This window comes from Clupea harengus, chromosome 13 (genome assembly GCF_900700415.2).
Source record: "Clupea harengus chromosome 13, Ch_v2.0.2, whole genome shotgun sequence".
NCBI lineage: Eukaryota > Metazoa > Chordata > Actinopteri > Clupeiformes > Clupeidae > Clupea > Clupea harengus.
In genome coordinates, this window is record NC_045164.1 from 13496031 (window position 1) to 13509756 (window position 13726).

The following is a 13726-nucleotide window of genomic DNA, read 5'->3' on the forward strand; positions in this document are numbered from 1 at the left end:
CTTTGCTCCTTTTCTCTCTGTTTGTGTTGGTTAAAGTCTGCACTCATACAGGGACGCAGAACCTCATTTGAGAAATTCTCACGAAGTGTGGTAAGTGGACACGCCCTCCATGTGTGGTTGGTTAATCAGCCAATCAGACGCTCTGTCTGGTCCGATAAAGCCTGCGTATGGGCTTTATCCCCCATCGTGATCCCATGTGATGTCACATTCAATCACGTCCGTCAGGCAGCCTAAAACTCTTTTGATTTCAGGATCTCCTCAAATCAACAGCCGTCTCCCTTCCCTTTGCTCTTCTGTGGTCCTCTGCCTTGTCCTCTCCTGACCTTATTTAACCTTCCTTCGTTCTCCTCCTCTTTCCTCCTCTTCTCTATCGTTTGATGTTGCCTGCTTCAGAGAAATAAAATTGCTTGATAACAAAAAAAACATGATGCATTTCCAGCCCTCCCTCACCTGTCCAATGTTTAGTGAATACACAGGGTTCAGCTGGCTGGGAATTAAGTGTCTCCTAGCAGGTTTCATACCCATGCCAATTTATTTATCTAATTTGTGTCTAATTTCCATAATTTATCTGAAATTATGAATCAAGAAGGTTGAAATCGGGCTCTCGTAATCTATTTCAATCAAGATAAAAGCAGTGCATTTGTCAGCTCTGCCAGCTGGTTGAGTTCACACATGCTGAGGTGAGTGCTAACACTGCAGGCCTTGTGTGGTGACTGACAGATGCACTGAGCACCACCTAGATCTCCTTCTTCTCTTTTGCCTGTTACACATTTTGGCTTCTCAAAGTCACTGCCTTGCCAAAATGTCTCCCCTTATTTTTTGTATTCTCTCCTTGTCTACAGAAAAGTAAGAACTTGTTTTGAGGGAAATATGCTTCCAGGTAATATTAACTGTGGTTAATGCTAAACACGTCTCCATTCTCCCCATACTGCATGTGTGTTGTATTTACATCCTCCATTGTATCCTTTCTGTAGGCAGCAATGTATAGAACACTCTCTCCATGACATCATGTGCTATTGCAGTGGAATGTTACATCTTTTTCAGGGATCTCGTGTGTCATATAAATTCAGACGCTGATTCAAATATATAAAATGGTTATAAAGCCACAATTTAAAATCAGTCAAATGACAAATTTTCAATCATTTTCAATTACTAATGCAGATATATTGAATGTTTGTGTGTTCGTATTCTGGCTGGTGAAATTACGCGTTATTGTTGTATAGCTTATTTTAACCATGCTTAAGTATGTGTTATGTCCTTCTTACCTACTAAACGTAAGATACGTTATTAGTTCAGTTCGGCGAAGATCATAGAGAACTTCCTTTTCTAGCCATTACGTTTATGCACATAGTGTTTTTCTAATCGCCTGTAGGCCAAGTCATCAACATGCTTAATCCATCCATTACTGCTTACTACCACCCAGCCTGTACTGTCACACAGTCAGCGGGAGAGGTGTATGTCATCTCTGTAACCTCTCTCTCTCTCTCTCCTTCTCTCTCTCTCTCTCCCTCTCCTCTGTCTCTCAGGGGAAAACTCTCACCTCAAAAAGGTGAACTGCTCTCGTCTGGTCACGCTGAAACCCAGAGACTCTGATGCCACTGGACAAGGACAGTTTTTTTCTCCATCACATCTGGTTGGTCCATCCCCACAGACGATGGACGTCCAGCCAGATGTTGCATGTCCAAGGGACTGATTTTCTACATCCCTTATTCTGGTTTTGTTTCAGTAATCAGAAGAACATTTTTTTTTTGTGTTTGTTTGGACTTCCGGAGACATTTTGAAACCTGGATATAATGCCCTTTGGAGCAGTCTGATGTTCAGTCCCTTCCATGTATATCAGATGGATTTGACATCAGCTTCGTCCATTCTTAACTTTAAAATAGAGATGAAAAAAAAAAAGCCAAAAAAAAACAGTCGAGAAAATCTGCATAGATAAACTCTGTGAGAATCACAAATATTAATGAACAAAATAGTCACATTAGAGGAGGTGTTTAAGAGGCACGCTAAAGCTGACACCCGTTTTCATCCGCATAACGTTTGTTGCACTACAAAAGAAAACACACACACACACACAACTTAGCACAGTTTCCCATCGCACTTGTGAAGTCACATTGAAAATGTTATGGAAATGATACCACCACCAACAACAGGCCGTGTCTTGTCTTATGTAGTAGTTAATTCTTTGTTACTCTCTTCATTTATTTTTATACCATATTTAAAGACACTTTTAATTAAAATGTATTAAAGTCAGCCCTTTATCTGAAAACTAATGGTGGACAATGTTTAATTTTTTTACATTCACTTTTTAAATGATTCTGATTCAGACATAGTTAGTTTCAGTATTGTTCAGTGGAGTACTGTATGGTGGCCTGTGCTTGAGTTCAGTGCAGTGAATTATAGCAGTGTAATAGCCCTCAACACGGATTCATAAATACTCTTTCTGTCAGCAAGTAACTACACATTTGAGAAACAACTTTGAAGCAGAACTGGGGCAGAGAGATTTGAAATGAAAATGACCCAAAGGCCCTACTCTTGCGGAGTGCTTGATGTGGAGAGTTGTTCTTGGATCTTGCAGTTCCTTTAGAAGCCACTGGATGGTAATAAGTGATTCTCTGTAGAGTTTCTCCAAACATGAGCACTTCTGCTCCTCCATCCGCTGAAGCTGGCGTGGGCAGCTATTCATGCTAAATTTACCACTCGCTGACATGACCCACATCACGCTGTAAGAAGCCAAACGCAATGTTGTGCTGAACGTATAGAATCAAGAGAGAGGAAGCAATGTTGTGCTGAACGTATAGAATCAAGAGAGAGGAAGGCGGGAGAACAGATGAAAGGCTGTTGAGTTTAGCAATCAGGTGAAGAATACGAGTGGACAACCTACAGCCAATTTGCAGCCCAGCCCAGCTTCATCCAAAGCTTTTGATCAGTAAATCTATCAAGTGTCTGCCAATTCAACTCCAATATACTTCTGGCTGCTTGACGTTTGCTGCTATTTACGCACACATGCTGGAGCACACATGAGGAGATCAAAGAGCCCAGCCAGGGGGAAAAAAGGACAAGGAAACAGCCTCTTTAAACCTCAGATGTTCCTGAAGCTGTTTTCACTGACTGCTCTGTGATAAGAACAAGCAGTGATGGAGGAGCAAGCACAACATTGCGAGGGTCTCTTTGAAAGACGGCGTGGCACGGCGCACTGGGGGAGCCGCTTGCCTTGGGTGGGGTGGTGGGGGTGTGTTTGTGATCTCTGAGCCCAGATCAGACTTATTAAAAATGATGGAGACATTCATTACAGTTGGAGACACGCACAGCTCGGTGCCAAAGCTCCAGTAATGGTCTGTGGGGGCGAAGGAATGTGTGTGTGTGTTTGTGTGTTTGTGTGTGTGTGTGTGTGTGTGTGTGTGTGTGTGTGTGTGTGTGTGTGTGTGTGTGTGTGTGTGTGTGTGTGTGTGAGAGTGGGGGCTTTAGTGTGTTTTGTCATATGGTGAGTGACAGACATTGTTGTTGTTGTAGTGGTCAGACGAGTGTGAGCTGAAAACCACAAGGATGAAAGAATGAAGTTCATAACAGAAACAGAATGCAACAGCAGAACGAGACAGGAATGTTCTCTCTCTGAGATATGATTCATGGATGTATGGCTCTGGTTTTTGGGTGGGAAGCCATGAGTGTGCTATGAGTGGATGCCTGCCTGTCTGTCTGCCTGCCCCGTCTAATTCTGGTTTCTTTCTCACACTCTCTCACTCACTTTCAGTGTGTGTGTGTGTTTGTGTGAGTGTGAGTGTGTGTGTGTGTGTGTGTGTGTGTGTGTGTGTCTGTGCCTGTGCCTGTGTCTGTGTCTGTGTGTGTGTGTGTGTGTGTGTGTGTGTGTGTGTGTGTGTGTGTGTGTGTGTGTGTGTGTGTGTGTGTGTGTGTGTGTTTTATAGAAGGTGAGACACACAGGAGAAGTGCAGGGACTCTTACTTTTCATTCACTTTGAAATTTCTAGTTGGTGTCCCTGTGAGTGTGAGGATGTGTGCATTTGTGTGTAAGATAAAGACAGAGGGACAAGCAGAAAGGCAGCTAAAAGCACAAATGAATAGGTATGTTACATAAAGTAATCAGAAGGAATTAGCACTTGAGTGTGTTGAAGTGCTTCATTCAGACGAAAGAGTAAAAGAGTCATAATCGAGGAACAGAAATGGAGAGACTTGAAGTTTGAACACAGAGAGAGAAAAGAAAAGGTAAAACAAGATGTGGAATGTTTCACACGCATCCCTTTGTTGTCAGTGGGGAGTGTGAGAGAGAAGGAGACCTGCATACGTGAATCAAAGTGAGAAAGGTTTGGTGAATTTGAAAAGAGTATTAGCAGAAGTCAGAGTGGTGCCAGAGGGAGGGTTGAAGGAGGTCTGGAAACAGAAAGAGAGGAGGGGGAAAGGGTGGAACAGAGGTACTGTAAGAAGGAGAGGGGGAAGAGAGGGGAGAAGGAGAGACAGAAGGAGGCAGAGAAAGACAGAGTGAAGGAACACAGAGAGCAAGTGACAGAGAAACAGAAGAGCAGAGAGAGAGAAAGCAGTATCATGCTAGTGCATTGGCTCTCTTTTAAAGGAATTCCCCTGCGGTGATGTCTGAAAGGCGACGAGTGGATGTCGAGGTGACACCCAAGGCTGAGTGATCCAGACAGGATTGCACACCAGGGAAACAGCTCAGAGACGCGCGCGGCCGCTCCAGACATGACAGCTCATCCATTTGGAAATTAAACACAAAGTGACAGGGGAACAAATTGAGGACCTCCAGCCAAAGGGGGAGGACCCAGTGGGACTGCTGGCCTCTCTCATCTCGTCTTTCCTCTCTTTCTCTCTCTCTCTCTCTCTCTCTCTGTTACTCATCCTCTTCTGCCCCAACTGCCCCCATGGCAGCCAATATCTGCCCCTCTCCAGGAGCCAGCCACTGGAACAGCCACTCATCTGACCTCTAACCTCCACGTAACCTCTCACCTAATCCCGACTCCAGAGCCCTCAGCAGTCCCCTCACCTCGGACACGGACTCAGTAGGTACCGTAAGCTTTCCTTCTCTCATGTTTGTTTGGCTAATTAAGTGGGGATTAGAGGCAATGCCACAATGGGTCAATATTTTATGTAGAAAGTGGACTTTATGATAGAAGTGTACAGAGTTACGTTATAAACTTAAAAGCATGTATCGAGTGGTTAAGAATAACGATTTCAGGCTTGAACATGACATTTGAAACTGTGTGCTGGTCTTTGATATTCTGAAAATTCTGACTTGGTTTTGGTCATTCGGTGGGTCACCGCAATGCAAGGGAAATGAACGCAAGAGTATGACGATGCTTAAGGATACTAGTTCTGGGATCATTCAAGTGCAATTACTGTATTATCTGATGAGTGTCTGTCTTTGTGTGTGCATGGCCCCAAAAATGTAAAAAAAAAAAAAAAAAATCTGACCAGTCTTTAGATGCCCATTCCTGATTGGTTTGGCTGTAATTTGTCCCTGTGGAGGGAAAGGCTTCTCTGTGCACCGCTAGCTGTTTTGGGTAAAGAGGATTTCAGACTGAGTGAAATCAGGGGGCTTTTCCATCACTCTGTGCTTTCCACCAAGAGACGTGAAACCTCTGGCAAGCCAACTTCTCAACTCCTGCTGAACACTCTGTGATACTCAGTGCAATCTAATACTGAGCACTTGAGCGGGTTGCACCGATGACTGGGGACTTCAGTAGTTATGCCACATAACATGAAAACATGATACCAATAGACAGACGAAACAGAGAATTTTAATACCAGTGACAGACAAACACAGACAACCGAGTCTGAGAGACCAACAGGCAGACAGAAAGATGGATAGACGGTACGCAGACCTGCAGACAGACAGACAGTCAGTCAGACATGTGTGTGTTTCCCTCTGTGTGTGTCTCCGTGTGTGTGTGTGTGTGAGAGCGAGGCGTGTGCTGGATCTGTGGGTGTTCCTGCGAGGCGCTGCGAGACTCCAGGTCCTGACAGATCAGTGCCCCCACACATCCTGCCTGCCTGTCACACCAGCTCACCCCGCAAGCCAGAGGAGATTAAACCACCAGCATTTACCATAATAGGCTTTAATTGCATGGTTTGCATTGAGCTGAGAAACATCATCAGCGTGTCTGTGTGTGGTGTGTGTGGTGTGTCTGTGTGTGGTGTGTGTGTGTGTGTGTGTGTGGTGTGTGTGTGTGTGTGTGTGTGTGTGTGTGTGTGTGTGCATGTGTTGCGTGTGTGTGTGCGGGCATGTGTGTGTCTCTTTCTCTCTGTGCCTGCCTGTGTGAGTGTTGCAGGTAATTTTGGCAGATTTGTCCATAATAACACCCTCAGCCCACTGGAGCTGTGGAGAGATTTACCTGTAAATGTCATAATTGCTGTGCTGAGTTTGGAGGGGAAGTCTGCTATCACATGGCAGAGAGCTTGGCGCCAGGAGAGGAGAGCCATGTTGAGTTCTGCCTTGTGGTCGTCACTTCGCCTTGTTATGGGAGTATCAAAAACGATGCTGGTATCCGGGAAGGCTGGAGTCTCTTCCCCCGTGTTTGTTGAGTTTGGCAGTCTGGCTCAATGTTGGTGGTACAGTCACGATGCTGGTACTGTAGAGGTGATGCTGGTTGAATGTATGTGTGGTGGAACGACTGAAATTCCTTTTTCTCCTGAAAACATTTAGTGGAAATCTATTTGTCATCCTCTCTCTCTTGTCTTGCCACTTCATTGGTTGGGAGAAGAAGGTCAGAAATAATGAACCTCCAGGGCTGTAGTCATGGAGACACGTGACACACATACTGAGCAGGTGGTGATGTCTCCTGGTATACTGTTGTTGGGCTAATTGTTTAGCTTGCCAAGAACTGTAATTGTGCATGGTGAAGATTATGGCTGTCACCTCAAAGAGTGTTGAAAGTATCTGAATCATGGCTCCCTTCTAAGCCCTGCCTTTACCTGCCCACGATGTCACCTCTGACTGAGAGACAGCGATCATCAGCGAAGAGGAGGGGAGGAGAGGAGGGAGGGAGCGAGGGAAAGTAGACATTTTGTTTATTTTTCTCTGTGTACTGAGTACACCATCATTACGCTCAACGGCAATTTGTCTTCCAGAGAGATTTATGAAATTAGTGTGTGTGTGTGTGTGTGCATGCCTATGCGTGCAGTGTTTGTGTGTATGGGGGGGGGGGGGGGGGGGGGGGGGGGGGGGGGGGGGCGTGTGAGAGACTGAGACATTTATTATACTGAGATGTATAGTCTTAACTGGAGCTTGATCATACTTATGAATTCAAACTGATATTTTATAGTAGATCTGTCATCTTTCTGGTGCTCTTGTGACTTGGGAACTGTAAGTCATGTGGCTTACGCATCTTTCACTAATGGAGGGAGACAGAGGGAGCAGAGGCAGGAAGTTCATCTGACTGAATTTGATCCAACAATCTACTGAATCAGCAGATCTTTAAAGACAAAGTGTGCATGCTAGTGTGTGTGTGTGTGTGTGTGTGTGTGTGTCCATATCAATCATTAGCCCAACTCAAGTGTGAGAAGAAGGTGAAGGGGGGGGGGGGGGGGAGTGGGTCATAACTGAATCCGAAGCAGTGTGTGTGTGTGTGTGTGTGTGTGTGTGTGTGTGTGTGTGTGTGTGTGTGTGTGCAGTGTGTTACTGTGTGTGTGTGTGCAGTGTGTTACTGTGTGTGTTACTCATGGGTTTGTCTCTGTTGTCCGTCTGGCTCTCTAGTCTTCTCTGGGTGGCTGCCTGGTCAGGTTGTGGCCAGCACACACACACACACACAAAAAACTTTCCATCCTCCACTTAATAACATTCACATGGCCAAGTAACATACAGGCTGTTTACATATCTGGAGCATGCTTCATGTCTAAAGTAAGCAAATGACTAATCATTTTAGCCCGCGACGAGAGCAATAAAGTCAACTTCCTCTGGGCCTTATGGCTTTTTAAGTGCTCCCTTTGAAGGACACTCCTGTTTGTTTTTCAGGGAATTCTGCAAACTGACAAAAAAGCAAATACATTTAATGATTCAGGGACTTTGAATGGAGTCACAGAAGATGGATCCATTCTTCTTTACAGCCACTGCAGGGCTTACCTGACCCCTTTAGCCGTGTCATGATGAAATGACCACTACCTCCTGACATTTCAGCAACACACGCTCACAAGCACACACTCACAAGCACACACAAGCACACACTCACAGAAAGAGACAGACAAAGAGAGGGCCGAGCCACAGGTCTGAGAATGTGAACAGCAGTTCAGAGGTTATCTGCTCCCAGACAGAGGACTTTAGAGCGGGCGCAATTTTAGGCTTTTAAAATGAAGGACCGGACTGGGACTAAATACGGCATTAACTTTATCGCAGGCACAAAGTCCCCTCTAGGATTGCCTCTCTTTTTAAAGACCAAAAGACCCAAGTACTTCCACCCAAGGGCTCCATCAGAACAGCACACGCGAGGCTTGGCTGAGCCAGGCTGGAGTCACGCAGAGAAAACAGATCCATCATAAACACAACAGAGCCGGCTATCGCCTGTGAGACTGGACTGACGCCCATCAGCTCATTACCCCCATTGAGCTGTTGATTCTGCCGACTCTGTGCTAGAGGCAGTGTCTAGGGCCAGTCTGAGAGATCATGCTGATTACTGACACCTCAAGCAGCATCTTAAGGGCAAGGTCTGGTGAATGTTAATCCTCTTCTCCCTCTTCTCCTCAGAATGTTCTGGAAGCTGGCCTTACCCATGCTGCTGGCATGGAGCCTGTGCATCACAGCGGACTGTAAGAAGGCCCGGGGCCCCCAGGGCTCCATCCCGTCTCCGTACAAGCTGAAGGACAACAGCCTGTTGGTGCCCCAGCCCCCGGCGCTGCTGCAGCCCATGGGGAAGCCGGAGGTGCTGGCGTCCAGCCGCGAGGCCCTGGTGGTCACCGAGAGGAAGTACCTGCGCAGCGACTGGTGCAAGACGCAGCCGCTGCGGCAGACGGTCAGCGAGGAGGGCTGCGTGAGCCGCACGGTGGTCAACCGCTTCTGCTACGGCCAGTGCAACTCCTTCTACATCCCGCGCCACATCCACACGCCCTCCTCCTCCTCCTCTTCTACATCCGGCTCGCGCCAGCATCGCCAGAGGCGCAAGCAGCCCGCGCATGGAGCCTCCTTCCAGTCCTGCGCCTTCTGCCGGCCACACCGGGTCACCACGGTGACGCTGCGCCTGCACTGCCCGGGCCTGGACCCGCCGTTCCGCCACAGGAAGGTCCAGCGTGTCAAACAGTGCCGCTGCGTGTCCGTCAGCGTCAACGACACACAGTGAGGCGGGGGGCGGGGGAAGTAAAGCTGCCCCAGTGCTCGGAGGAACACCAGTGTGGAACATGTAGGGGGGTATTTCTCTGTTGCATGGGGACATTTAATGCTTACCTGGTTCTATAGGAAGTACTGTATGGACCCATTTCCTGTTTCCATGGAGCATTTTTTCACACAAGATGGGCATTACTGGGCAGAACTCATCCACAGGACAGTGCCTTGTCTGGTCACCTCTCTGTGCTCGTCTTATTTAATCCCGCTGGTTGAATCTGCCGTCACCAACTCACCCCAGGGTTGGGACCTCTCTTGTTTAGGACAAATGTTTTGATTGTTTTGAACTTCGCCTGTAGGGGACAGAGTGTACAGAGGAGTGCTCTGAACTCTGACCTCTTCTTGACCGGAGGTCAACTGTCTCTTGAACCTTACCCTCTCCCCCTCCCTGGCCTGAATCCAAACCCTCTTACTGAGGCGCTGCAGATAAGACGAATCCCCAGAGTCTAGCCCCCCCCCCCTCCCCCTCAGGCCCCCTGCACGACTGCTGCAGCTCCGAGACAAGACTTCAACATGAGCCATAACCATAGAGGAGGATGGAGAACTAAACAATAGAACTAAGACTGTGACACAAAGGCTACAGAACTGTCTCTCCACCAATGGCATTTCAGTGCAGTGTGTGTGTGTAGCCAATAAGGTTGGAGATTGCTAAGATGTCTGTTGAAAGCCACTACAGGATGTCTTCACCACATGTACCTTCTTTTTTTTTGTACCACAGAAATATTTAACAAGAGTATCCTGATAGATAAAGGAATTTATATATGATAAAGGTACTGAATAATTTTAAATATATATGTTCAAAGTTTAAAATATTATTATATAATAAATCTATTCTACAATATGCTGAAGAGATGTTTGTTTTCACTCATGCAAGAGATTCCCCACCAATAAGACACAACAGATATTGAACAATAATTAGTTAATTCAAACATTATTACAAAATGAAGTTCACTGGTGTAACGGGTGGCAGATAAACAACAAACAAGGTCAGAGTTTTAATGCAGGACTGTAAAAAAGGTGCAGTGATACTGAACGTCCATGGCTTCTTTTTTAGCAAATGGCTCATTTTATTGAGGGGAAAAAGGTAGGTCCACATTTAGCCTCCCCAGAACATATTTTCTTTATTCACACAAATTTGGATTTTTTACACAGTCCACTGCAGAAACCCTCCTCATATCCATCTCACTCACTCACACTCACACTCACACACACACACACACACACACACACACACACACACACACACACACACACACACACACACACACACACACACACACTTTGGCTTTAAATAACCTATTCAACAACTTCAATGACTTCTATGTCTATGGAGGGTTAAGTCAGTAAGATATGATTCTTTGCTCAGTGATTAAGAGCCTTTCTTTTTCCATACCGAACGTCACTGCGAGTGATTCCTAGGGCACCTCTGCCCCGTGTTGCAGTTAAACAACAAACAAGGTCAGAGTTTTAATGCAGGACTGTAAAAAAGGTGCAGTGATGCTGAATGTCTATGGCTTCTACTTTAGCAAATGGCTCATTGTATTGAGGGAAAAATCATTTAGAAAGGCAGGTCCACACTAAGCTTCCCCAGAACATATTTACTTTATTCACACGCACATGCACATGCACGCGCACACACACACACACACACACACACACACACACACACACACACACACTTTGGGAAGCACTTTGGCTTTAAATAACCTATTCAACAACTTCAATGACTTCTATGTCTATGGGGGGTTAAGTCAGTAAGATATGATTCTTTGCTCAGTGATTAAGAGTCTTTCGTAGTGAACGTCACCGCGAGTGATTCCTAGGGCACCTCTGCCCCGTGTTCTCCTCAGTGACACCTCACTTGGCAGCAGGGCTGATGGGCGATGGGCGATGGGTGATGGCGATGGCGATGAGTGTGCTTCAATTAAGGCACTTCCAGCTTTTCCATAAAGACGAACACAAGTCTCTCACCTGCTGCTTCTCCTTATAAAGGGCCGCTAAGCTTTGGAGAGGAGAGGTTCCACGTGGCTACATTGACTGGGAGAAAATGATCTTGCCTTGAATGGACTCATGGGGCCACTGACGAATGTAACACGGTATAACAGAGGAGCTTAGAAATATAAATCCTTGTTGAGCCTGAAGGAAAATGCTCTTTGATTACAACATGAGGAGTTGAACAGAGAGAAAGACAAAAGTGCTGGTTATCATGGGGGGGGGGAATTTGTCACCACCGCCACGTGCCTTCTTAATTAAAACAAAGAGCAAAGCTGTCCTTGCGGCAGTCTCTTAAATCTTCTGTCCGAGTTTGGCTTTCTGTGAAACAGAATCAATGGCACCGTGTTAAATATTTGATCAGCAGAAACACACTGAGCCACATCACAGACTCATGCTGCCATGCTCTGTCAGCAGGGAGGATTTATGGAGCAAATGATTTGATGGACATTAAAGAATAAGGAAAATAGGATGACAAGAAGGGTCAAGCTTTATCAGAGCTCCATCAGCGAGCAGCCATGGAGAGTGCTGTCAGAAGGGCACTCTCTCTCTCTCTCTCTCTCTCTCTCACACACACACACACACACACACACACACACACACACACACACACACACACACACACACACACACACACTCACCATCCCAGAGGCATGTTTGGGTTTGACACTGTAGGCGGCTTTCTCTCGGGCCTGCTTGAAAGACTCCTCTGCCACTTTCAATCTGGAAAAAAAAGAGAAGAAAAAAGAAGAGAAAAAAGAAAATCAAGCCCAAACGTGGCTTATTCATCACCATAATGGCTTCGTGACAGAGTCGCTCTCTCCGTCATCATTAACATGCGGCCCAGGTAACAGGAGCTGTCCGCACCGCGGCGCGCGGGAAAACCCTCGCCGGCACATACCAGCCCCGGCCGCCCATATGGAATGCATTCCCAAAACTCTCAGCATGACAAAACAAACCAAGGAATGACACCGGCTCACTCAACCGAAACATTCTGCCTGGCCATTGAGGTTAGAGGCAGCCGGCACCACTAGGTGGGTTTCTGATAAGTGTTGTGATGTGTACCGCAAGGTCTACTGTATACAGATGTCCAGACCCGGGCTGTGGTCTCACAAAATAACACTGAACTCCTCAGGCACCCCATCTTGTCACTGGCCCTGACATCTTGCCGTTGTCTGGTAGTTCCACTCTGGCTCATCACATATCAGCTCGTGTTTGTAAATGGTTTAAAATGGCCTCCCCGAGGGAAACCTCTACCCCCTTAGACTTCCCAGACCCCTTAGCGTTCCTCATCAAGATTTATCTAGCTTCTTCTTAAGGTAATTCCTAAGGCCGTCTCTATGGAGAGTCATTAGGGATGGGGTGGATGGGGATGTTGGTTTCCCCTTCTTGCTCTTTCTCTCGGCGGAGGGCGGGGGGCCAGCTGGGTGTTCATGAGAGATGGATGCTTCTGGAAAAGCTCTCCCTCTCTCGGGGTCGTGCTCCAGTCCGCCATGTTTACTCGGGGGAGAGTTATGAGACACCAATAAAACAGTGTCAGGGTCGGCAGGCCACATCACGCTACAATCAGACTCACAGCAGCAGCTCCTTTTGGGGCTAGAGGCTCCCAACACCTCACACACACGCTCTCTCTCTCACACACACACACACACACACACACACAGATCTCACACAGAACACACAAGACACACTAAAGCATGTACGCATGGACACACACACACTCTCTCTCTCCCCCCATACAAACACTCTCTCGCTCTCTCTTTCTGACACACACAGACACACACACACACACACACACACACACACCTCACATACATACACATAAGGACAGACTAAAGCATGTACGCATAGACACACTTGCACACACTCAGACACACAGCAAGTGCAGTCTCCGCTCACACACACACACACACACTTTTTTTCTCCATATATCTTTCTGAGACATGTCAGAAGTGCTTCAAAGTCTCTGGAGCCAGATCAGAGGGTCCAAATATGGTATGGTTCTGTTCGAGGTGTTTGGCAGCCCTTTGAAACTGTCTCCTTCTGTGTAATACACCACTGTGATAGGTTCTTATTATAATCATGTGGTTTTATCGGGGGCCGGGGGGGCGGGGGGGGGGTTGATCCCTGCAGCAGTATGTGCCTTGACAGACCAGTCTCTAAAGCAGCTTGATGAATCAGAATTCACACTGTCAGTCCTCTCAGTCACGGATCATGACATGCCCTCGCTATGGTTTGGTCGACTTGGGGGAAGAGCACTTAACATCACTGGGTCACCAGTTTCAGGATTTAAGGGAACACGCACTAATTATTACATGGCCTTTTTGGAACTTAGTGACCTATGCAGTCTCTCTGGAGTCAAACTTCTGTCGTCAGGAGCTCTGTTGCTATGGTGCCCTCGGTT

The 13726-nt window shown here is 46.8% G+C and overlaps 3 protein-coding genes across 6 annotated transcripts in view; 2 read left to right on the forward strand and 1 right to left on the reverse strand.

Annotated features, from left to right (window-relative positions):
* The window catches only part of rgs7a (regulator of G protein signaling 7a), a 43716-nt gene extending 41446 nt beyond the window's left edge, over nt 1–2270 (forward strand). For 2 of the 4 annotated variants that reach the window (XM_031578759.2, XM_031578758.2), the window contains exons 17-19: nt 37–90; nt 843–880; nt 1527–2270. In XM_031578759.2, coding sequence (XP_031434619.1) covers nt 37–90; nt 843–863 — 75 coding nt within the window. In that variant the 3' untranslated portion in view covers nt 864–880; nt 1527–2270. The remainder of the gene's footprint in view (nt 1–36; nt 91–842; nt 881–1526) is intronic. The other 2 variants (XM_031578761.2, XM_031578760.2) reach the window with 2 other exon arrangements.
* Nucleotides 2271–3923: 1653 nt separating this feature from the next.
* On the forward strand, nt 3924–10214 carry grem2a (gremlin 2, DAN family BMP antagonist a). The gene is made up of 2 exons (XM_031578770.2): nt 3924–5027; nt 8701–10214. The coding sequence occupies exon 2, from the start codon at nt 8702–8704 to the stop codon at nt 9287–9289; it is 588 nt and encodes a 195-aa protein (XP_031434630.1). The 5' UTR covers nt 3924–5027; nt 8701; the 3' UTR covers nt 9290–10214.
* Nucleotides 10215–10234: 20 nt separating this feature from the next.
* Nucleotides 10235–13726, reverse strand: part of LOC105906094 (formin-2) — a 43484-nt gene continuing 39992 nt past the window's right edge. The window contains exons 17-18 of the mRNA XM_031579342.2: nt 11964–12045; nt 10235–11643 (exon numbers count right to left, since the gene is read on the reverse strand). Of these exons, the coding sequence (XP_031435202.1) occupies nt 11617–11643; nt 11964–12045 (109 nt within the window). The 3' untranslated portion in view covers nt 10235–11616. The remainder of the gene's footprint in view (nt 11644–11963; nt 12046–13726) is intronic.